The following is a 22,842-nucleotide window of genomic DNA, read 5'->3' as shown; positions in this document are numbered from 1 at the left end:
TGCTGTGAAAGCAGAACAAAGGCGAGCAGGGTGGGTGGCGGTTTGGGGCCGGACCCTGTCAGCTCTGCTGGGTTTAAGCCCTTCAGGACCACAGCCCCGGTGGATGCTGCCGGCCCTGGAGCCGCGGGTGCCGGGCTGAGGGCTCTGCAGGGGGAAGATGCTCGGGGGTTTCCCCTCCCTGCGAACCCCGCTGCTGCCCCGGCACCACCACCCCAAAGGAGGCGGCTACGGGGTCCCCGTGCTGCGGGTCCAGGCACCGCCCAAGGGCCGCAGGGCCGAGGGAAAGGGGAGGGCAGCAGCTCAGCAGCCCCTTTGCATTCGCATCGCCGGGGTTTAACCCATCCCCACCTGGAAAATAATAGAATAGAAATCTGCCGTTAAAAAGGCCAATACCGGGCTAAGGGAAGGCGGGCGCTACCGGCAGCCGCGCCTGCAGCGAAGGGTCCGCACCTCCCGGCGCCCCCGGAAGCCGCTAAAGGGCTCGTCGCTGCGCAGCGTGCCCGGCCTCGCCTCCGCCCCTCCCGGCCGCTCCGCCTGCCGGGCCCCGCTGGGGAGCGCGTCTGGCGTTGTTCCGGCGGCCGCGTCCCGCCCTGCCCGGCGCGCCCCCGACCCCACCCCGCCGCCACCTCCCCGCCCGCCCCCGGGGCTGTGCGGGAGAGACAATAGAGCTGCGGGCTCCGGGGATGGGCGGCGAGGGCTGCGCGGCCCCGGGGGCTCTGCGCTAAGGGATGGGGCTGTAGCGGGCTCGGGGGGTGTTGGAGCGCACTTGGCTTGGAGCGGGGAGGAAGGCGGAGAATGGGGGGCGATGCCCCTTTCTGAGCCCATCCCGGCTCTGCGCTGCCCTGGCAGGGTGCGGGAGATGGCGGGGCTGCTGTGAAGAAAGTACCGGGGCTGGCCGGGGGTTGCGGAGCGGGACATGTTGCTGGTGCCCGGCTGATGCTCGCCGGGTGTCGGCTCTGCCGCTGAGGAGTCGGAGGACGGCGACGCGAGGCCACGGTGGAGGAAAATCCGCGGCTCCGGCTGGGAAACCATGGGGAGATGCAACGGGAGATGCACGCTGGTGGGATTCTGCTGCCTGCAGCTGGTAAGGCGAGGGGCCGCCCGCGCTCATCAGCATGCCGGGTCGCGCTTTGTGCGAACGCTGCTGTCACCGCTACCCGCGCCGTGTCGGCGGTGACCTTGCTGTGGGACCGGCTTGGGGATGCTTCACTGACACCCAAGCCCCCCCCTATACCCCAAGGAGATTTAACACTCAACGAGGAATGAGATGCCCCCCTCATCCCCTGCCTCAATCCGGCGCTGGCTGGAGTCACGGCTGGGGAGATGGATGGGAGCCGGTTCCCTGCGCTGTCAGCGCCTGAGGGATGCGTCTCCAGCAGGTGTGAGCTTTGTTTCCACCTGCATCCTCTTCCCTCCCTGTTCGCTGCCGCCGGCGCTTTCCCATCCTGGTCACTCCAAGGATGTTCCTTGGGGTGCTGCTCCCCCGAGCTGGATCCAAAGGGAAACTTGGAGCCACTGCCAGCACTTTGGAAACTCTCCTGCTTTCAAGCGGGACCCGTCTGCCCGCGGCGGGGGGATGCTGGGATGGTGGGAGCAGAGGGAAAGGAAGGGTTTAATGGGATTGTTGGCCTTCAGAAGCATTGGGTGCTGTGCTGGCTGCTGCCTGGGGGTCAGTCCTCATCAGGCTGCCCACAGCGGAGCCAGTGATGGGGGAGCGCATGGGGTGTTTGGGGGGGGTTCCACTAAAAGCAGGTTGTGATGGATTATCCTGGGTGGGTGGTTCAGTAACAGAGCATCAGCTCCCTACAACTTGCCTCGTGGCCATGCTGGGGCTCATCGTGGTGAGGAAGGAGATTGTGGAAAGGCAGGGTGGTCAGCCCTGGTGTCCCCAGGGATCGGGGGTGATGGGGTGGATGGAGGCAGTGATGGAAAGCCTCCGGATGAGCTCCAGGGATGATGGTGTTATCTTGCTGACCCGTGCTTTCTTCCCGGCGTTGCTCTCGTTCATTCTCCATTCTTTGGAAGGCAGAGAGCGGGAGGGTCCCCACTCTTGGATGGGGGGCACTGGGCTTTCCTGGCGGGATGCAGGAATGCTCCAAGCCAGCCCTGAACCGCAGGCTGAAGTCCTGCCATTCCCAGTGGGAATGCCCTCTTGTGTCCCCAGCCGTCCCCCTGGTTCAATCTGTAAAGCCTTGCTTTGCGCTTTGCTCGCCTTCCCCCTTAGGATAAACCTGATGGGTGTTTTCCGGGCGTGCAGGAGTTTCCTGGCTCTCGGTCACTTGTTGGTGTTTATTCCCTGCCATATCCCAGATCCAGGGGATTTTAACCTATTTATTGTAGGGGAAGAACTGAACCGAGTTGAGAGAGCAGAAACTTGGTGCTGCAGATGGGGGTCAGGCTTTGCTCTCCACCCCTTACCCCGTGTGTCCTGGTGCTGCCAGCATTCCCAAAGGCTTGGCTCCATAAATGCCCCTCGCCAGTGGCTCTCCCACCTCAGGCTCACCCCATCCTACAGCTCATCCCCTCCCAGCCTGTGGGATGCTCTCCCAGCTCCGGAGGCAGCAGCTTGCATCCCGCTGGCCATGGGGAGATGCTCTCTGCCCTCAGCACCCCATTCCACAGCAGTGGTACCCATGTGGTCCATGAGGAAAAGGTACCACTGGGTGCCCTGCCCAGGATGAGGGGCGTCAGCCCTGGGCTGAGCCATCAGGGTCCCCTTGGATACCAAGGCCAATATTCATCCTTGAGGTGACACGGTCGAGTTGTGCAGCCCAGGTGATGCTGAGGGCTGGGAGGGGATGATGGGGAGCAGGGATGATGCCTGACCCCGGCTCTCTGTGCTGTGGGGGGGGATGGCTGCCATGCTCCCAGTGCTCCCCGTGCCTGGGGTTGGACTGGTGTGTGCTGGGGGTGCCCCATTGCTGCAGGGTCACCTTGTGCCGACAGCCAGCACGCTGGTTGCCAGGCCTCATCAGCCTCGGTTTCCCTTAAGCAAAGCAGTGCGGGTGAGGAGCAGCCTGCCCTGGGTGACACCATCACCTCTGGCTGGTCCTCACTGCTGGGCCCCCTTCCTGCAGGCACCTTCCCGCTGCTCCCTGTGTGCCACCATGGAACCATTGGTTTCCCCAGTATTTGCAGCCTGGGGATGCGCTCCTGGTCCCTTGTGTCCCCACGGGGGATGCTCATGGTGATAGAGGATGCTGCTGGTACCCACTGGGGGCCAGGTCCCCTGTGCTGGGTTGGAAAGGGCAGGTCTGGAGGGGCAGGACACTGCAGGCAGAGCCCAGCACAGCCCTTGGGGCAGTGATTGTGCCTGAACCAGGTTTGGGAAACCGGTGTTTGGGCCATGGCACGGAAGCTTTGGAGCATCCAAATATCCCATGTGCTCCTTGAGCACTCAGTGAGGCGATGCTGCACACAGAGTCACCATTCCCAAGGGATTGGATTTTGCCTCTCTTTTTTCCTTTGGGAAAACCCCAGGGATGCACTTGCCAGATGCCCACCAGCCCTGCCCCACATCAAGAGGAGCTGCTGGGAGATATTTGGGCAGATGAGGTGGGATGAAATCAAAACTCTCAGGTTTCTGCTGGTCCTTCCCAGCATTTGGGAAAGCCTGGGGGGGTCCGGGGGCTTTGGGAACCTTTCTCTGTGATGGGTGATGTTGGGAGGATTTATCTTTATGTGAAGATGAGAGCTGCTGAGGTGGTTGGATGGGAAATGGACCTGGGGGTGATACCACCCCACTACTGCAAGCATGGACATGGAGCCACAAGCCATGACTCTTGTTAACTCTGAAGTCTAATGGTGTTGGCTGCAGACCAGGACAGCTGTGCTGCTGCAGAGGGTTGTACCCAATCTTGTGGGCAGGTATATGGGATTCCAGGATGTGGGATGCTGGAAGCTGAGGTCAGGCTGGAGCCGGCCATCCCACTCAGTGATGCTCAGGTGGGCTCCTCCATGCCCCGGTGGTGCTCCCATCGCAGCACAGGGCTCCCTGGGGATGGGATGCAGCTCAGCTTTGCTCCGAACCAGGGCTCCTTTTCCTTCTTTGTTCCTCTCCTTCTCCTTTAATTGGCTGGGAAAGCAAAGCTCCATTGGCACCTCCTGCCTGGCTGAGCCTGCCGGGGTGGCAGTGTGTGGTGCCGTGCCGTGCCGTGCCATGCTATACCGTGCCATGCTGTACCACACCGGCACTGGCATCCTTCCCCCCGCAGCCTCCCAGGGTTGAGGTGCAGGGCGAGGGGCCACGGATCCATCCCTCCTTGCTTCCCTGATCCATGGGCTTCACACAGGGCACTGAGAGCCTTTGGGATGTGAATTCCGCCCATCACCAAGCCCGGGGAAGGAGCTAACAGGGTCGGCCTAAGGAAGGATGCGCAAAGTCCATCCCTGTATCCCTGAAGCACCCATCAGCCCTGTGTGACATCCCCATCCCCGGCAGGACCCCACTGCACCGCTTCCTGACCCTGCTGTCCCCATCTCCCTGCTTTTGGCCTCCAGCTCTGGCACCTCCAACATCCACCGGCATCCTTTGTCCTCGCGCGGTTCCCACCGTGCCCCATTCCCAGCACAGGGATGACCTGAGGACAGCGGGGCCGGAGCTGCCCCTGACCGCATTCCCACTGCCGGGAAAGGGGAACAGAGCCCGGGATGAACTGTGCATGGGGGTTTTCAATTACACAATTAAATGCACAATTAGGTATAATTACCAGCACTCAGAAGGTGCGACTGTTCATAATCGGCATGTAATCTGCTGCAGTCACTGTTTATACTGCTCTGCTCCCTAATGATTATGGAAAGCTTTCACATTTGCATGGTTGCCATGGCAATGGGGGGCTGGCAGTGGCATAGGGATGGTGAGACCCTCGTATCCCTGCACCCCATCCCATGGGATGGGACACAATGAGTGCGGTGATGCCTCCGTTCCCAGGGATGCTGCGGGGTGGTGGGTGCTGGTGTGGAGGGATAGGGATGCTCCAGGGATGGGCAGCGCTGAGGATCTGGAGACGGCTCCAAGGTGGGAACTGTGTGTGTTGGAGGCATGAAAAACACCAACCCACCTCAGCACCAGCCTGGGTGACCAACCCAAGAAGGGACCATGGGTTCGGGTGGCTGTGGAGCAGCTCCAGTGCCTAAAGGGGCTACAGGAAACCTGGAGAGGGGCTTCGGGCAAGGGCCTGTAGGGACAGGCCAAGGGGAATGGCTTTAACCTGCCCGAGGGGAGACTGAGATGAGCTCTTAGGCAGAAGCTCTTCCCTGTGAGGGTGCTGAGGCGCTGGCACAGGGTGCCCAGAGAAGCTGTGGCTGCCCCATCCCTGGCAGTGTTCAAGGCCAGGTTGGACACAGGGGCCTGGAGCAAGCTGCTCTAGTGGAAGGGGTCCCTGCCTGTGGCAGGGGGTTGGAGCTGGAGGAGCTTTAAGGTCCCTTCAACCCAAAGCAGGCTGGGGTCCTTTTATTCCATCCCAGTGGACGCGCATCCTCCATTGCAGCCGCATTATTCCCAGGCAGAGCTATAAAGGTTTATGGGCACGTTTGGGAAGCAGGAACGTTCCTGCTCGCAATTAAACCCGCGATTAAAGTGCAGTGCGTCTACATTTACAAGACCAGCAAACGTACACCCAAGAGCATTAACGCGAGTGGTTGGAGAACTTAAATCATTCCTGCCCGTTCCTGCCGGAGCTGGGAGCGATGGGCACTGGGAAATGAATGTCTCAGTTGTAGAGCAAATAAAGAGGATGAGCATGGCCTGATGGCGAAGCCACGAGAGCACGGCAAGGGAAGGTTGATGCATGATGTGATCAGCAAAGCCTAAAAGTAGGTGGCCTAATTGATGTCTGGGAAAAGGAGCCTCATCCAGCCAAACTTGATGCTGTTTCTTATCGAGCTGACTCGTTTGGCTGCTGAAAGGGCCTGAGCTGCCATAATAGTGTTTGGATGCTGGTAAGCAATTTGATGTGATCCCAGGTGGCTTTCTGTTAGGAGAAGAATTAGCACTATAAAAAATCAATGATGCTCGTTTCAGTAATGGGAAGAAAGAAGAGGAGGAATAAAACCAGCGCGGGAGGAAAGGTGTGGACTGAAGGGGGGGCAGTGAGCATCACCCCTGGGACCACAGCCCTGCCAGCCGGGTGTCCCATTCCAAAATACATCCCCAGGACCTCAGGAGGGGATTGGGAAAGGAGAGCTGAGGTTGGAGGATGCGGCAAAGCAGCGTCTTGAGGAGCTTGGTCTCTGCTGGTCCGTGGGATGACAGGGAGGGGGCTTGGGGATATTCTTATACAGAGGGAAGGAAATAGTCAGGAGCCCCCTGCAGCACCCCCCTAAGACCCTGATGTTCACATCAGCACCAGCCACACGTCCTCACAGCTCCTCAGCACCATGCAGGTTATTGGCTATTGATTGCTGCAGCGCCCAGCCAAGCCGATCAGTAGACAGGCAGGCGTCTTCAGACCCCTCTCATCCCAGCATTCCAGGCTGTATCCACATCCCTCATCCTCCCGGGGTGCCCTGTGATGTCCTTATCCCTATCGCAGCATGGAGCTGGGGGCTGTATTTTGCCTCCAAGTGATGGAGCATTGGGGGTTGAGTGAGGAGATGTTCTTCCTGAACCCCAAGGGATGCTCGGAGGGGCTCAGGACAGGCCCCCGGGCATGGGGCTTCTTTCCTTCCCCCCATTTGAAAGCTGCTGTTTATTCCAATTGTCCAACTCTGGACATCACAGCCGGGAGAAGTGGGAAGGCAAAGGAGCAGCCCTGGTAGTGTTTAAATAGCGGAGGAGAATCCCCTCTACTCTGCTGTCACTGGAGTGGTGCATCTCTGCCCAGCACCTTGTCCCATACCATAGGGACACCCAGGTACGAGCCCCAAGTGGGAAATGTCCCTGTTGGAAGCAGAGGCTGCTCCGGTTGGAGTGGGGGATGCTTGGCATCATCACAGAGGATGCTCAGGTGGGAGTCGAGGGTGCTCAGGGTGCTCACGCTCGGGGAGTGGATGGTGCTTGAAGTGAGCATGGAGGGTACTTGAGATGAGAGCGGAGGATGCTCCGGGTGAGCATGAAGGATGCTCCGAGCGGGATGGAGGATGCTCGCGCAGCACAGGGCGGGATGCTGACGCTAATGGGAGCCCCTGGGAAGCCCTGTCTGCTCCTGCTCCTGTGCAGTAATGGCTCAGATTGATGGTGAGGCCTTGGCTCCTGCCAGGAAATGTCACGCTCAGACTCCTTGTCCTGTCTCCCCCGGGCTCTCTCCCTGTACTCTCAATCCGTTTCTTTTCCGCCCTCTTTTGGCTCAGGAACCAGCCCTGTCCCCCTTACCCAGGGGCACAGCATCCCCATCTGCACCTCCAGGCCCCCCCCTGCTCCTGGCCCCTGCTGTCCCCTCCCTTGCTGCCACTTCCAGCCCATCACCACCCGGTTGCCAATTCCCTTTGGCAGCTGCCAGGGCTCTCGGGTGAATCCATCCTCTCCTGGCCCCTTTCTGTGGCATCTGGCACCGCTTTCCCTTGGCTCAGGGAGGAGGGGACACAGGCACCGGGGTGGCTCAGGGCTGGCACCGAGTCCCTGTGTATGGGGTGGCTGATGGGGTGCTCGGAGTGCAGCAAGGTTTGGGGGGTCTGGGGGTGCCTCTTTGCTCCCCAGGGCTGGAGATGGCTCTTGATGGGGCTTGTGGCAGGGTGGCACCTGTGTATTGGGGGTGGCATCCCCCTGGCATGGCACTGGGGCCACTAAGAGCCCCATGGTGCCGGAGGCAGGCTTTGGTGGGGATGATGCTGTGGGGCTCGTCCCCAAGGGCCGGGGGTCCTCATGCCCAGCCTGGCCATGGTCACATTCCCATCACTGAGGGACACCCAGGGTATCCCCTCACTTTCCCTTGGGAGGCACACGGAGCAGAGCCGGGAGGGATGGGGAAGCAGGATCAGCGCCGAGGTGAATGTCTGCCACCAGCAGAGATGGGGATGGAGCAGGGGGACATAGGGAGAGCCCCGTTGCCCCCAGGGGGGACCCACAGGGGAACTCCAGGAGGTGGTGGGAGCATCATTCCTGTGTCCAGGTCATGGGGTGACCCACATGGGGACCCCAGGAGTCCCCTCAGCTCCTGTGTCCAGGCCATGGGAGCTGCAGGGTTGGGTTTTCCCCAGAGATTTTGAGATGGAAATCTTCATCCCTCCTGTGGGTGCACCCAAAAGGGGGGTGACTCAGAGCAGCACCCATCACCCAGCTGGCAAAGCCATCCCATGGGGTTATAGGGGGGAGAAAATACAAGGTTTGGGGGAAAATCCTGTTTTCCTTGATGTGGGCCTGGCCCTGATGCCACGGGGATGGGCTCACATCCCTGTTGGATGCAGGGTTTGGGATGCTTGGGGTGGCATCATCCCAGCTGTGTCATTGTCACCCCAGTGTCATTGAAGGATGTGGCCGAGTAGAGCAGGAAGGCCCCAGGGTGGGCACTGGGATGGATCCAATGCTCCCCATCTATCACCAAGCAACAAAAGCGGTGGTAAAATCAACCCCAAAACCCCCCTCCTGGCCGTGGTGGGGATAAAAGGAGGACAGAGCCATTAATACAAGTGGCTTTTATGGCTGTTGGAGGTGTCTCTGATGAGCTCCCGGCCACGTTGCTGCTGATGGATGCGTTAACAATGCACCGGTGGCCACAGCACACACTGAGAGGAGCCTGAGTAAATGCTCCTCAGGATGAATGGGAAGGTTTAACAGCTCCTTGGAATGGTTCAGAATATCCAGGTTTCTGGTTTTAGTGGGATGTCACATCCTTTTGGGTGCTCCAGTTTGTGATAGTCTTGGGATGTGGGTGGATGGGGTGATGCAGCACCCGGATGCTCTGGTCCCCGGGCTGGACCATGATCCCGTTGCTGAAGCATCCTCTCACATGTGAAGTTCCACTCACATCCCTGGTCATGGTGACAGTGGTGGTAATGGAAGGAATTTAAGGAAAATACGGGATGGGATTGTTGTTAAATCCCTCAGCCGACAAGGAGCAGCAGTAAGGATGCCCTGTGCAGACCTTCGCTCCTTAAAGCACCCCGAAAAGCATCACAAGTGCGTGGGGAAATGGCCAAGTCCCTTCTGTGCTGCTCACTGCCAGCCCCAGCCACTTCCCACCACCCAAGGGAGGGGTTATATTCATCCCATGGGAATATTTACCCTTGCCTCAGCAGCACCCACGGGTGTCTCAAGCATCTTCTCCTTGCAGGGTGCTGAGGTGAGGAATGCATCCAGGCAGGAGGAGACCCCTGAACCCTCCATGAGGGCCATTATCCGATGGAGAGATAAGAATAAATCCCCAGTTCCCGAAGGAACTCTGGCCCATGGGGCAGATGAGCACAGACAACGGGAAGTGATGCCCATGGGCTGGGGATTTGCCCTGCGGAGAGGGAAACCCACTGGGTTTATCATAGAACCCCCTTTTGTGCTGGCAGCTCCCTCCTGAATCTCTCAAACCTTCGTGTCAGGGTGGGTTCATCCTCTCTTTGAAGGCCAAACAACCGGATAAGAGACACCCGCCCCCACAGGGCTCGCCGGGTGCCCCCCTGGGTACCAACCCCGGATGCAGGAGCATCCCCTCCTCCTCCAAACCCCTTCCATCTGAATCAATATTTGGGGAGCGCGTCTCGGTTTCGCCTCCCCACCGGCTGCTCCCGGCTGCTCCTTTGGCGGCAGCGGCGCTTCCAGGGATTCTTTGGGCTCCCTGGCTCATTAACGGGGTTGTTACCAGGCAGATTTCCTCACCCTTCCCAGCCGGCGGGTCGTGGGAGGAGGGAATGCCGGTTTCCATAGCGATGCGCTTGGCTTTAATCAGCCTTTCTTTCCTGCGAGAATTGATTACACAAAGTGTCACTAAATAAGTCAGTAAATTGGATTTCTATATCTCTCTATATATATCTGTATGTATTTCCCCCTCCTTTCCTCCCCCATGGGATTATATTAACGCTGTCTTTGAGGCATCATTTGAGATGTGGAGGAAAACACCTCTTGCTCCTCGCAGATGGCAGCTAAAGAACTTAGCGGGGAGAATTAGCATCGAAATTGCCTGAGGCTTAAGCCTTGGCCAAACAGCTCGGCCAGCGCGGGTGGATGGGGACATCTCGGTCAGGATCCATCCCCTCCCACCCTGCTTTTCCTGGAGCATCCGGCTCCTGCTCACTCCCATTCCTTGTCCAACCCCTGTGGATTCACCCGCATCATTTGTCATTCATGTGTCAGGCTCCCTGTATCTCTCCTGGTTCCCCGTTTCATTTGTCATATCTGTGCACCCCCCAAATTTAAGCCAAAGATCCTCCACATTTAAGCACCAAATCTGCAAAATTTAAGCCCCAAACTCCCCCGATTTAAGCCCAAGATCTCCTAAAATGAAGCCCAAGATCTCCCATTGTTAAGTCTCAATCCCTCAAATTTAAACACAAGATCTCTCCACTTTAAGATCAAGATTTAAGCCCCACAACCTGCAGACTTAAGCCCAAGATCCCCCAAATTCATGCCCCAAACTCCCCAAATCTCACATGAAGACCACTTAAATTTAAGCCCAAGATCCTCAGATTTAAGCCAAAAATCCCACAAATTTAAACCCAAGGTCCCCAGATCTAAGCCCAAATTCTCCCAAGTTTCAGCCCAAGATTCCCAGCTCCAAGCCCCTTTCTCCACACAGAGCAGGGCAGGATCCCATGGGTGTCCTGCTGCAGCACTGGTTCCTTCAAGCCTCCTTCTTCCCCCTCAGCCACAGGACAAGACATTGGGTGAGTATTGGGGTTTCCATGGGCAGTGGGGGATATCCCCTTCCCCACTGCATCCCATGGGAAAACCGGCACCGGAGAGATGCAGCCAGTCCGGGTACCAGAGATGCTGTGCTGGGGTCAGGGATGCGGCTCCACTCAGCATCTCCAGGGAGAACTGTGGCTTAATTTAGCCTGATGGGGGTAACTCAGCCCGTATCCCATCTCTTCGAGCCAGCCCAGCAGTCCCAGCCCTGCACTGGTGGCTTTGGAGCAGCTCCCAACCCATTGTCCTCAAGGCACAGCCATTCTCCAAGGCTTGGGATTCTGGTCTCCTCCACCATCCCTCCGTGACTCAGTTTCCCCATTAGACCTACACTGATGGAGCTAACCAAGAGAGCAAATGCTCCCAGTTTGGTGCTGAGCGGGGCCAATGGGACTTGGGCCCAATTCCCAGGTAAACTGAGGCATGGCACAGCACCCGGGCAGTGCAGGATCAACCCTTCCCAGCCAGCACCAGAGACCTTGGGGCTTCAGCCTCTGACAGGCAATAGGGGAATTGAGCTGCTTGGATTTCCTTGGCTTCCCCTGGCATGGAAAAGTGACTCCCTTGCTGGGAGAGGAGGGAAAGCAGAAAGTCTCGTCACAGCACTTATAGGACAGTGGACATAAGAGATGGAATCCTGGATGGAAGTTAAATGGATGTGGCATTGCGCTAGAGCTGAAGCAGCCTCCTCACGGGGTAAGCTGTGATGTTTGCTGGGAAAGATAACCCCTGTTGACATTCCTCCAGGGATAACAATCCCCTGCAGTCCTTGTTGGGGAGATCGGAGCCAGACAGAGCCAAATCCACTCAAAACTTCCAGGTTTGGGAGCAATGGGCCCAGCTCTAGTGGAAAGCGTTGGGGTTGGAACTGGATGAGCTTTCAGGTCTCTCCCAACCCAAGCCAGCCTGGGATTCAATGATTCCATGGTGATGATGGTTACTGTTATCCCCATTATCCACCCCCAAGCTGCATTTCCCAGCCCTCCTTGTAGGGAACCCCCAGGGATGGATGGAGCCAGGAGCTTGGAGGGGATGCAGCCATAGGGATGCAGGGGGTGACCTCGCACCCAGTCCATGGTGCGGGATGCCGGCGGCGGGCTCCTGGGGTGCAGCGTCTAGACAAGCGCATCCAGCCGCCGTGTTCCCATGGCAACGCTGCCGGATGCAGGGAAATGAAATAAAGGGGAATGGGGGTGGGAAAACACAGGCGAGAGGAAGGAAAGCCCAGGGGGATGGGTGCTGGGGGGGGGTGATGGGGAGCTGTGGCAAGGAATCTCACCCCTCCACTACATCTCTGCCTGTGCCCCCAGCACTTGCAGCTGCATCCTGGAGATCTGGGCTGCTCCATGAGCTCCTAAATCCATTGGGAGTGGGGGAAAAGGGGCATTGCAAAGGCCAGAACCCCCCCCAAACCCACTGAGGTTGCAACAGCTGAGGAAGGTCCCAATTTGTGCCTCTTTCACCCTGCTTTTTGCTCATACTGCTTCGTCTCAGAGCATCTTCTAGGCCAGGGGCGGCATCCTGCTCATCTCCACCCCATAGCACAGAGCAATCAAGGCTCTGGCCCCTTTAATTTCTTTCTCTGTGATTTCACGAAGGCTTTTGCAAGTTGGAAGTAGGTCAAGAACTTGTTTCCAAGTCATTAACTGAAGTCCCCGGGTTCACAGCGGTGTTTGCACCTCCTTAATAGTCAATTCGCTCATTCCAATCGCAGCTGTTCCCCAAAGTGGAGCCGGGCGGAGCTGGGAATGGAACCACATGATGGAAACACCTCCAATGGCAAAGGGAAAATGAGCAAAATGCCGTAAACTGCCTCAAAATGAATGGTGGCAGAGCCTGCAATAGGGTGCTGAGGGTGGTGTGGTGCCTGTAGCAGGATGGGAGCTGGACTTGGCTGTTCCTCCTGGGGATGGGGGCAGGATCTGGGAGCCCCCGTAGCTTCGTTTGCCCAAGGATGCTCTTTACTGGATGAGCTCTAAGGTCCCTTCAACCCAACCCAGGCTGTGATGATTCTCTGGTTCTATGACCTGCTGCAAGGACATCCAGGCCTGGGCTATGGGAAACATCCCTCATGGGGACTAACGGCACCTGGCATCCCCTTAGGGCCGGATCCTGATTTCCAGCTCTGCTGGGGGGTGTTTTCTCCCTGAACCCCGGTACATTTTTGCCCCAAACTCCTAGAATGGGGCATTTCTGCCCCAATCCCTCAGGCTGGGCTCAGCAGCGGGGGCAGTGATGCTCCCGCAGTGTCTTCAGGCTGGATTCAAGGCAGAATAAACCCCCAAATCTCTTCAAAACGCAGCGAAATGAAAGGTTAAATCCCCGGCGAGCCTCGGGCATATGGTGTTCGGGAGGGAATCACCCGGGGAAGGATAATATCCCATCGGGGGGCACCGCTCCGCTCCTGCCAGGGGAGGGCAGAGGCTTTAGTTCAGCCCGATGCACAGATGCTGCAGGCAGGGGCAGCCGGGAGCATCCTGCCTGCGCTGCCTGCTCCGGCCCCGCTGACAGCGGGTAGAACTGCAGCCGCATGCTCGGGGCTCTTCAGGCTTTAGGGACAGTGTTTTCAGAGGGAAACATCCCCTTTTTTGTGTGTGTGTGGGGGGGGAATGGAGCCTTTTCCTGCCTGTTTTTGACTGTTTCCAGGAAAAATGAGGGGGGAACATCCCCTGCCCTTGCCTGGGTGGTTTGGTGAAGACATTCAGAAGGACAAGGGCAGGTTTGCTCCTGCCACATCCTAGGGAGCCAGGAGTTTCCATCCCCCCAAAAGGGATGTTTCCCCCCCCCAAAAAAAAAAGGTGGGTGTTTTGCCCACATAGTAAAACTGTGCAAACCCCTAATTCTGCCCCCAAATGTCCCAGCTGAAGCCTGAGATGAGCCCTTGCTCATCCTCGAGGACACCGTGGTGTTTGCTCCTCATTTTGCCTCTCCTTGGGCTGAAGGATGTGGTTTGACCAGGCTCTTCCCAGCTTGTCCTGGCTCAATGGGCTGGAATTAAGGAGCCGTCCAGGTGCCATCCATCACTCCAGCTCCATGAGATGCTCTCAGAGTCCCTTCCCTCGCTTCGGAGACACACCGGTACCCAAAACCCAGCCTTCGCATCCAGCTCCTGCTGAGCAGCTCTGTCAACAGCCACCAGCTCGATGGATGGCTCTAACCCCCCGGGGTACCACATTCCCTGTTATCATCTATTATTTATATCCCTCAATTTAAAGGATTTACAGCCCCGTTGTTATTTCCAAAGGCTGTTTCCTCAGAGAGTTTAAATAGTGTGGAAGTGAATTAAGCTCAATGCAAACAGCCTCAGTCACGGCACCACGGACCCGGCGGCTGCTCTGTGGCTTTCCATCACCTTCAATTGAGACTGGGGTCCTGCCAGCATGGATCCCAGTGATAGAGTAGGGAATGGGATCCAGCAGTCCTTGCCTTTGCTGAGAAGGCTCCTTAAGGGGAGACCTTAGAGCAGCTCCAGTGCCTAAAGGGGCTGCAGGAAACCTGGAGAGGGGCTTGGGACAAGGGCCTGTAGGGACAGGCCAAGGGGAATGGCTTTAACCTGCCAGAGGGGAGACTGAGATGAGCTCTGAGGCAGAAGCTCTTCCCTGTGAGGGTGCTGAGGCGCTGGCACAGGGTGCCCAGAGAAGCTGTGGCTGGGCAAGGATGCTGCAGGGCCCTCATTTTCCTATGGGAGTTTCAGGAAGCGCCAGGATGGAGCTCCCCTGAGGCCAGCCCAGCTCGCTGTGTGCTGGTGAGCTCAGCAGGGGATGTGAAGCCCATTTTCTCTTGTGATTTGCAGGATAAGCTCCCAGTTCTCTGCCAGGATGAAGGGCCTTGCCCTGGGAGGGGAAACTGAGGCACGGTGCTGCAGGGAGGACCTGGGGCCCTGGAGGGTTTATTGGGTGAATCTGGGGCACCTCAAAGAGCGAGGAGATGGGGCTGGGCTCTCACAAAGGTAAATGTAAGAGTTGGTTTGGTTGCAAAGCTGCTGGAGACACGGATGCTGCAGCTCAGCCCTCAAGAGCCCTAAAACTCCCTAAAACCCCCAAAGCCTCATCCAATCTCCATTTTTTACCATTGACAAATGCCCCAGTGCTCCCACATCACCTCTGCTACCACATCGCTTTGGGCTAATCCTGTAATTAAGAGTAATAGACCCTGAGCTGGTATAAATAGAGCCGTAAATAAGTGCTGAGGTAAAGGCAGGTTCCATCCGAAGCCACCGGCCCTGATTTTGTGCATTGTGTGATTTATTTAGCTGCATCAAGTCCTTATTTATGGGTTATCAATGATAACAGCAATCAAACCCCAGTGGTGTTAAATGGGAGGGCTGGTACCCAGGGCATCGTGCATGAGCTGAGCAGGTTCACCCCTGGGCAGGCTGATTCCAGGGATAAACCCATCCCAAAGGGTGATCAAAACAGTGCCCAAGACCTGAGCAATGGGGACACTGAGGCATGGAGGGTGCTGGTGGGTACAAGCTGGTATCTCCTGCTTTCCCCTTCTAGCTCCAGATATTCCAAATAACCCCTCACTCCCCCCCATGTTTTCACCCCCCACCAGCCAAGGCATCACACGGATGTTTCAGCCCATTGCAACCAATTATCCATAGGAATTCCCATTCATTACCAGCTGCTCTTTGCCTCCAGCATCCCGGGATGCTGTGGTGACCGATGCTTTCATACCTGCCCCTTCCCATGCTCTCTTGCAGGTGGCAGCGCTGGAGAGGCAGATCTTTGATTTCCTGGGCTACCAATGGGCCCCCATCCTGGCTAATTTCCTACACATCATGGCCGTTATCCTGGGCATTTTTGGGACCATCCAGTACAGATCCAAATACCTCATGGTGGTAGGTACCACCGCGGATGCTGCTCCTGCGTGCAGCATCATCCCCCCTGGGGATGGCTCAGCCCCAGGTCCCGCCCTGTATCCAAAGCTGTGGGTCCCATGGGATCCATTGAGCAGGTTGGAGGTGGGATGGAGCAGGGGGTGTCCATTGGGCATTCCCTGAGCTTCTCTCTTCCTGGCAGTACGCGGTGTGGCTGGTGCTGTGGGTCGGCTGGAACGCCTTCATCATCTGCTTTTACCTGGAGGTTGGACGCCTGTCACAGGTAAAGCTCCTCCTCTTCCTCCCCTTCCTTTCCTTGCCTCTCCTTCCCTCCCATGGCTATTAAAGTAGAGCTCGTGCATGGAAAAGAGCAAAACTTCATGTAGTGAAAACTCCATGTAATGATGCATCATTAGGTGATTTGAGCATCCCCAGCCCGCAGTTGGGGTACCCATGCTGAGGATGCACCCTGCTCTGAGGATGCCATCCCAGAGGGCTCAGGACATAGGTCCCAGCTGCCCACAGTGGGGAGAAGGGCTTTTTGGGGGACTTGATGGATGAAACCATCTTCCCATGTGGCTCCAGGACACTTGAGGCTGTTTTAGCAAGCAGAAACATGGGATTTCTGCACCATGCTGGAGGGACGGTCCCATGGTTCTGCCTCTCAAGCAGCAGGTCGAGGAAGGGGATTCTCTCCCTCTGGTGTATGGACACCAGCATAGGAGGAAGCCACAAACCCTGGGTGCTGGCTGCAGGCTAGGGAGATGCCCTGTACTGTGCTAGCACGCTCTGGGTCTCAAGGAGCTTCCTTGGCTTGGAAAACCCCATTTTCTACCCAACCCCTCTGCAAAGCCCCCGAGCTCCACGCTCTGTGCCTCCTCCTGCGCTCCCCTCCCGCAGGACCGAGACTTCATCATGACCTTCAATACCTCACTGCACCGCTCGTGGTGGATGGAGAACGGGCCGGGCTGCCTGGTGACGCCGGTGCTCAACTCCAACCTGGCGCCCGAGGACCATCACGTCATCACGGTCAGCGGCTGCCTGCTCGACTACCAGTACATCGAGGTGGTGAGCAGTGCCACGCAGATCTTCCTGGCGGTGAGCACTGCTCCTTTCCTCCTCATCCCCAATCCCAAATCGTGCAGTGGGAGAAGGGGGTGACGGCAGGGACCGGGATGGGCAGAGCTGGAGATGTCCCACTGTGCCGTCGTGCATCGGTGCCTGTTTATAGCATCGAGGGCAATGAGCCCATGAGAGCACCCCGGGGTGCTGCTCACCCTAAAGCCTGTCAGGCTGTGGGCTGGGTGCTGCAGGGATTGGGGAGCTCTCGGTGTAATCCACACAGAGGTGTTGCTGGAGGATGAGCCCCTGGGATGCGCTGCTTGGCACAAGGGGTGGTCCCCGCATCTCAGGGGCTGTCTCGTCCCATGGGGAGGTGGGAAGGGGACGCACCTGGATGCAAAACTCCTCTGGAGCCTTGGGGGCTGCAAGGAAATAAAGCTTGAAAGGGAATTGGGGTCCAGAGCAGCTGCCGTGCACCCACCAGGCTCTGCATGGGGCTCAGCACCCATCCTGGGCCATCACCCTTGTTCCCATAGCGCAGATGAAACCATCCAGTCTTGTTGCATCCCAAACCAGCACCCACTGGAGATGGGCTCCAGCACCACTAACCCAGAGAAGGCACTGATCCTACCCAGGATGCTCCCAGTGCCCTTGGGATGCTCCAGGCATCCCCTCGCAGCACCAGGCTCCATGCTGGTTCATTGCCCATCACCCCAGTGACCGACTGCTTCTGTTTTGCAGCTCTTTGGCTTTGTCTATGCCTGCTACGTCAGCAAAGTGTTTCTGGAGGAAGAAGACAGCTGTAAGTGCTCCTGATACCTGTCATGGGGTGGGAGAGCTGCAGAACAGCCTCTGATGACACCAACCAGGGTCTTGCTGGGGTGGCAGCTCCCAGCCAGGGATGGGGAATGATGCCTGGGTCACAGGTGAAGGAATACCTTTAGTTGGGGGTTTTGCCCCATTTTCCCATCCCCATTGAGGCAGATGGGCTGGGGTGTGATGTGCCACCCTGTGCCACCAGTGCAGTCCCCCTCCTCAGCCTTGGGGAGGGTGCTGCACCATGGCCAGGGCTGGCAGAGGACAGGGCTGGGGATGCTGAGCCCTGAGCTGCTGCATCTCCCATGGGACTGAGTGCAGGAATGGGACCAGTTTCATCCAATGAATGGGGCTGGGTTTTGGCCCCACAGCAGCCCATGAAGAGGCTGAGATGGTGCCCAGTCTCCCAAGTCCAGGTCCCACTGAAGCCAGGAAGCTCACCCCTATAGTGTGGCCAGGTTTGGGTTCAGCATCCCTCTCGCTGCTCCCCACTGACCCAAATTCAGAGCATCTCCTCCAGGTCCCTGCTCTTGTGTGGCAGGGGCAGGGAATTGCCCTTGCTGCAAAGATCCACCACAGTGCTTTGATATGTTCATGGTAGATGCTCCTCCTGGTGTGGATCCGGCGCCAGGGCACTGTGGGAGAGCCTTGCTCCCATCTCCATCCATTGCCTGCCAACCCCTTTGAGAGCCACCTGGGGCTCAGGGACAAGGGAATGGGTGTCCCCAGCCAGCATCCCCATGGATAGCATCACCCAAACAGGTTTCACCCAAAACAGGGAGGGAATCAGCAATTTAAGATCGTTACAGGCTGATTTTCATAGGAACTACATTGTGCTTTCCAATCCGATCCCAGCAAACCCCCGTCCGGAAGCACTGAGCACCCCAATTAACCAGGCTGTGAAGGCTGGAGCCATCCAACCACATTAAATGCTCATCTGCTGTTAATGAATTCCTGCCAGCTGGCAGCTCCCAGCAGCCACCACAGGCAGCGATGCTCCGCAATGGCCCCTATGGCAAAAGCCACCCCAGCATCCAGCTCCTGCCTTGGAATCAGGATGGTGCCACAGAGCCATCCCAGGTGATGCCGGCGTGCAGCATCCCCATGTTTTCCGCCTGCTGGGAACCAGCGTAGTGGAAAAGGAAAATCTCCATGTGAAAGTGGCCACTGCCAGCGGGAATAACTTGTTTCTGTATCCAAGAAGCTGGCAAAAAGGTTTATCCAGCGCCGCCGGTTTTGGAGCGTGTTTGCATTCAAACAGCTCCTGCGTTCGATACACTTTTAATATTAATGCTGCTGGAGCCCAGGATTCAAATGCACATTTTCAATGGAATATCATATTAGGTTTGGAAATGGATGGATGGATGGATGGATGGATGGATGGATGGATGGATGGATGGTGTCGAAACCGAGAGCGGGCTGAATACTGAGTCAGGAAGATCAGTTTGCTTCCCCTTTTGAGCACGCTGCTGTTTAATGGACACCCCTGTGCGAACCCACCCAGCTCATTGCTCCATGGGGATGAATGGATTGGGTTTGGAGAGATGGGTTGTGCTGTGGCTCCTGCAGCAGCTCAGACACCACAGCCTGGGGGTGCTGGTGGAGGGTTCAGGTCTGGGGCCACATGGGGTGATTGGGGGAGATGTTGAGGTCCCCCCATAGTTCCCACTGCATCCAGCTATGGTGAAGGGATGGGATTTGCCACCAGGACTCCTCCAGTGAGTACCCAAGGGCTCGATAGGTGGTTGATGCAGGGCGAGGAGCCACCAGGCTGGAAATCGCACCAGGGAACATTGATCCATGGGTGTCTGCAATTCCCTAAATGACAGGCCTTAAAGGAGAGGTAATTCCCCCATAATTCTCCTTAAATGCCCACTCTGGAGGCAATGACAGGGTAATTTTGCCCACTTTGTCCAGCCTGCAATGCAAGAGCTGTTGTGATGAGAAAAGCCACAGGGATCTCTGCGTGTCAGTCCAGCTCCTTTCCTCTGCCTCTCAATGGCACTTCCCTGGGACACTGCTGAGGCCTGGAACGCTGCTGTGACCCAGGATACTGCGTGTCCCTGTGATGCTGCTCTGACCACAGCTGCTGCCAAGACCTGGGAAGCAGCACTTCCCTAGGATGCTGTGGGGACTGGGATGGTTCCATGACCTAGGATGGAAAAGAGAAGCTCCAGTGAGACCTTAGAGCAGCTCCAGTGCCTGAAGGGGCTGCAGGAAAGCTGGAGAGGGGCTTTGGACAAGGGCCTGTAGGGACAGGCCAAGGGGAATGGCTTTAACCTGCCAGAGGGGAGACTGAGATGAGCTCTTAGGCAGAAGCTCTTCCCTGTGAGGGTGCTGAGGCGCTGGCACAGGGTGCCCAGAGAAGCTGTGGCTGCCCCATCCCTGGCAGTGTTCAAGGCCAGGTTGGACGCAGGGGCTTGGAGCAAGCTGCTCCAGTGGAAGGTGTCCCTGCCTGTGGCAGGGGTTGGAGCTGGATGGGCTTTAAGGTCCCTTTAACACAAACCAGGCTGGGATTCAGTGATCCTGGGATGCTGCAGGGGCCCAGAACACCACTGCAGACTGGGATGTAGCATTCCCTGCTGCAAGTCAGGATGCTGCGTTACCCATGGGTGCTGTTGGTAGAGGGGGGGGAGGCAGGGAAATGTCCCCACCACCCTCCCCAGCTCACCTCGCTCCTCTGCCCCTCTCTCCAGTCGACTTCATTGGCGGGTTCGACTCCTACGGCTACCAGGCACCACAGAAGACATCACACCTACAGCTACAGCCACTCTACACGTGAGTCTGTGCCGGGCTGGGAAGCCTTGGGGATGCTCTGGGATGCTCTGGGATGCAGGAGCGCCTCCAAGGTCCCTCATTGCACCATCATAACCCAAAAGATGTGGGTCTGCATCCTCCTTGCCTCACCATAAAGACCAGAGTCTCCATCAGGGCTGGGCTTGGGCAGTTTTAGTTCATGCTCCTGTTTGCTGCTTTGTGTTTGCTGAGCCCCACAGGCAGCTCTGCAGATAAGTGAGCTCCCTGTTCTCTGCTCCCTTCCCCATTAAGCTTAACCAGATAAAGGCTGAAACGAGATAAGGCTGTGAAATCCAAAGGGATTTGCCTCCTGTTGGGTGCCAGGAATTAATTATATCCAAAGCCTTCTATGCAAACTCAAGGGCAGTGCCTACAGTGAGAGAGCTGTGGTGGAACAAATGCATCTGTGATGCTGTTCAGGCCTCCCTGCACCTTTGGGCACACACAGGCTCTCATGCGCCCACCCCAGTGCATGGGTGAGCACCCATGGGTGCTGCACCCCACTGCATGGAGCTGGTCCTTCCCCCCCACCACCACAGCCCTCCAGCGTGAGCAGGGCACGGTGGGGTGAGAGCTTCCCGGGATGGGGACATGGATGGTGTCACCCCGAGGGTGGCAGCACACACATGATGGAGATGGATGTGGGTGTCCTGCCCTCCCCGAGCCAGGTCCCCCAGTGATGCTCTTTATCGGATGGGCTTTAAGGGCCCTTCCAACCCACCCCAGGCTGGGTCTGTGATTCCATGCTTTGGGTCTCACCCCTAACACGTCTTCTCTTTCCCCCCCCCAGGTCCGGGTAACCTGCCCTGGATCCAGCCCCAGCCCAGCGTGGGAGCCAGCGGCCGTAGGACCCCCCGAGAGTGAACTGCCCCACACCCAATGACACGACCCCCAGAATGGGGGGGGGAGGAACACGATGCCAAGACATCCATCTCCTCCCTGCACCTTGCAAGACCCCTGAGGATGGAGCCGGGAGCTGCACGTCCATCCAGCTGGGAAGCCTCTGAGCCCAAACCAGGCACCCACAGCAGGATGGGGAGTGGGGGGGCTTGATACAGGTGGACCCCCCTGCACTGTGTCCTCCCCCTCATGCTCCCAAAGCCTCGCCAGGATGGGACACGGGGACAAGCAGGGATGTGGCATCACCCACTGGACACCGTCGTCTTCTGTTTCTCCCAGCCTGGTTTTCCCTTGGAGCAGCAGCACCCTTCCCGGTGTTCCAGGAAGGAGGGGGCCGGAGCAGGGTTGGGGCAAAACCCAGCTGTTTTGGAGCAAACTGGGACCAGGGGTGGGGATGAACAGTGCTTTGGGAACAGGGACCACCTTCATTCTCCAGGGCTGGGACACTTGGCCCAAAATTCCAGGTCTGGGAGTCGGGCTGGCCCCCAAACCCAGGGGTTTTGCTCCCAGAAGGAATTTCCCAGCTCCCTGACTGCTTGGAACAGTGTCAGAGGGGTTCAATCCGGGATGATCCCCTTTGCCATCAGGAGCTGGATCCAGCTGTCAGCATCTTGCCTCAATTCCCCCCCTGCCTGGGGACATGGGGGGGACACAGAGCCCACCGAATCCCCCTGCGAGACCCCCCCATCCCTCCCACCTTTTGGGGGGGGTCAAAGTTGGCAATACTGACGCTGCTTTGACACAGCCCCTTTCCGGCTGTTTTAACACATCTCATGAATGTTTGGGTTGGTTTTCTCCTTTTTAATTACTGGGTTTGGTTAATTTGTATTAATTTGAAGTGCCTGAGCAGTGGCTGAACATGACACCCCCCCCCCCCCCCCCGGCCGACACCGTGCCTTCAGCAGCGCTCTGCCCACCCCAGGGCACCCTGGGGCCTCGCAACCCACCCCGGTCCCTCCATCCCTGTGGGATCTTAGGGGCTAATCCACCCCATCAGGTCTGGCAGCAAAAGGAGGGCGACATCGGGATGTGGGGAATGGTGATGTGGAAGGGGGGAATGGTCGAGATCCATTGGGAAGCGATTGCTTTGTGAATGGAGAGGAGCTGGGAAGTCTCAGAGGAAGCTGGAAGGAAAAGGAAGGTCCATGAAGCATCCCAGCTCCTCCCAACCTCCTCCTTCTCCTTTGCTTCTCGGAGGTGGGATGTGGTGTCTCCTGGCTCCAAGCCCACCCTTGGCACCTGTAAGCAGCAGGGGGTGGGGTGGGGTGAATTCTGCCTCCCAGGGGTTTGTCCTCCCATCCAAGGGGTTATCTAGGGATATTTTTTGTGTTTCCCAAGAAGCAGCTGGGAAGCACCAACAGCCGAAGCTGCCCAGGCCCAAATCCCCCTGGATTTGGCTGCATCCCCCACCAGCCCTTCCATCGCCTCCAGCCAAGCTGCAAACTCTACAGGCAATAATTTTTCCACCCTTTCCCTTAGTTTTTCCAAGGAAAACAATGTTTTTCAGGCAACAGATTCCCCCCTATCCCCAAAACACATTCCCAGCCCCAAGCGCTGCCCAGCCCCGGTGACAACACCATCTCCGGGGTTGCTTTTCCTCTCCAGGACCAAGGATGCTCTCACTGACCTGCCGTGGGTTGGGATGCGGGATGCGATGGGGTGGGATGGGAGCAGT

The 22,842-nt window shown here is 57.6% G+C and overlaps 1 protein-coding gene across 1 annotated transcript; it reads left to right on the top strand.

The window, feature by feature from the left end:
- Positions 1-596: 596 nt before the first annotated feature.
- Positions 597-21,325, top strand: NKAIN1 (sodium/potassium transporting ATPase interacting 1). Its single transcript, XM_061449933.1, has 7 exons — positions 597-1,084; positions 15,477-15,614; positions 15,796-15,876; positions 16,494-16,691; positions 17,397-17,457; positions 20,168-20,249; positions 21,058-21,325. Exons 1-7 carry the CDS (start codon positions 1,031-1,033, stop codon positions 21,065-21,067), a joined length of 624 nt encoding a protein of 207 aa, XP_061305917.1. The 5' UTR covers positions 597-1,030; the 3' UTR covers positions 21,068-21,325.
- Positions 21,326-22,842: the final 1,517 nt, after the last annotated feature.

The sequence above is a fragment of the Pezoporus flaviventris genome, unplaced genomic scaffold (genome assembly GCF_033815535.1).
Source record: "Pezoporus flaviventris isolate CSIRO_AGI_PZ_B2104156 unplaced genomic scaffold, CSIRO_AGI_Pfla_v1 ptg000008l, whole genome shotgun sequence".
Classification (NCBI taxonomy): Eukaryota; Metazoa; Chordata; class Aves; order Psittaciformes; family Psittacidae; genus Pezoporus; species Pezoporus flaviventris.
This window is presented reverse-complemented; position numbering and strand designations above follow the sequence as displayed.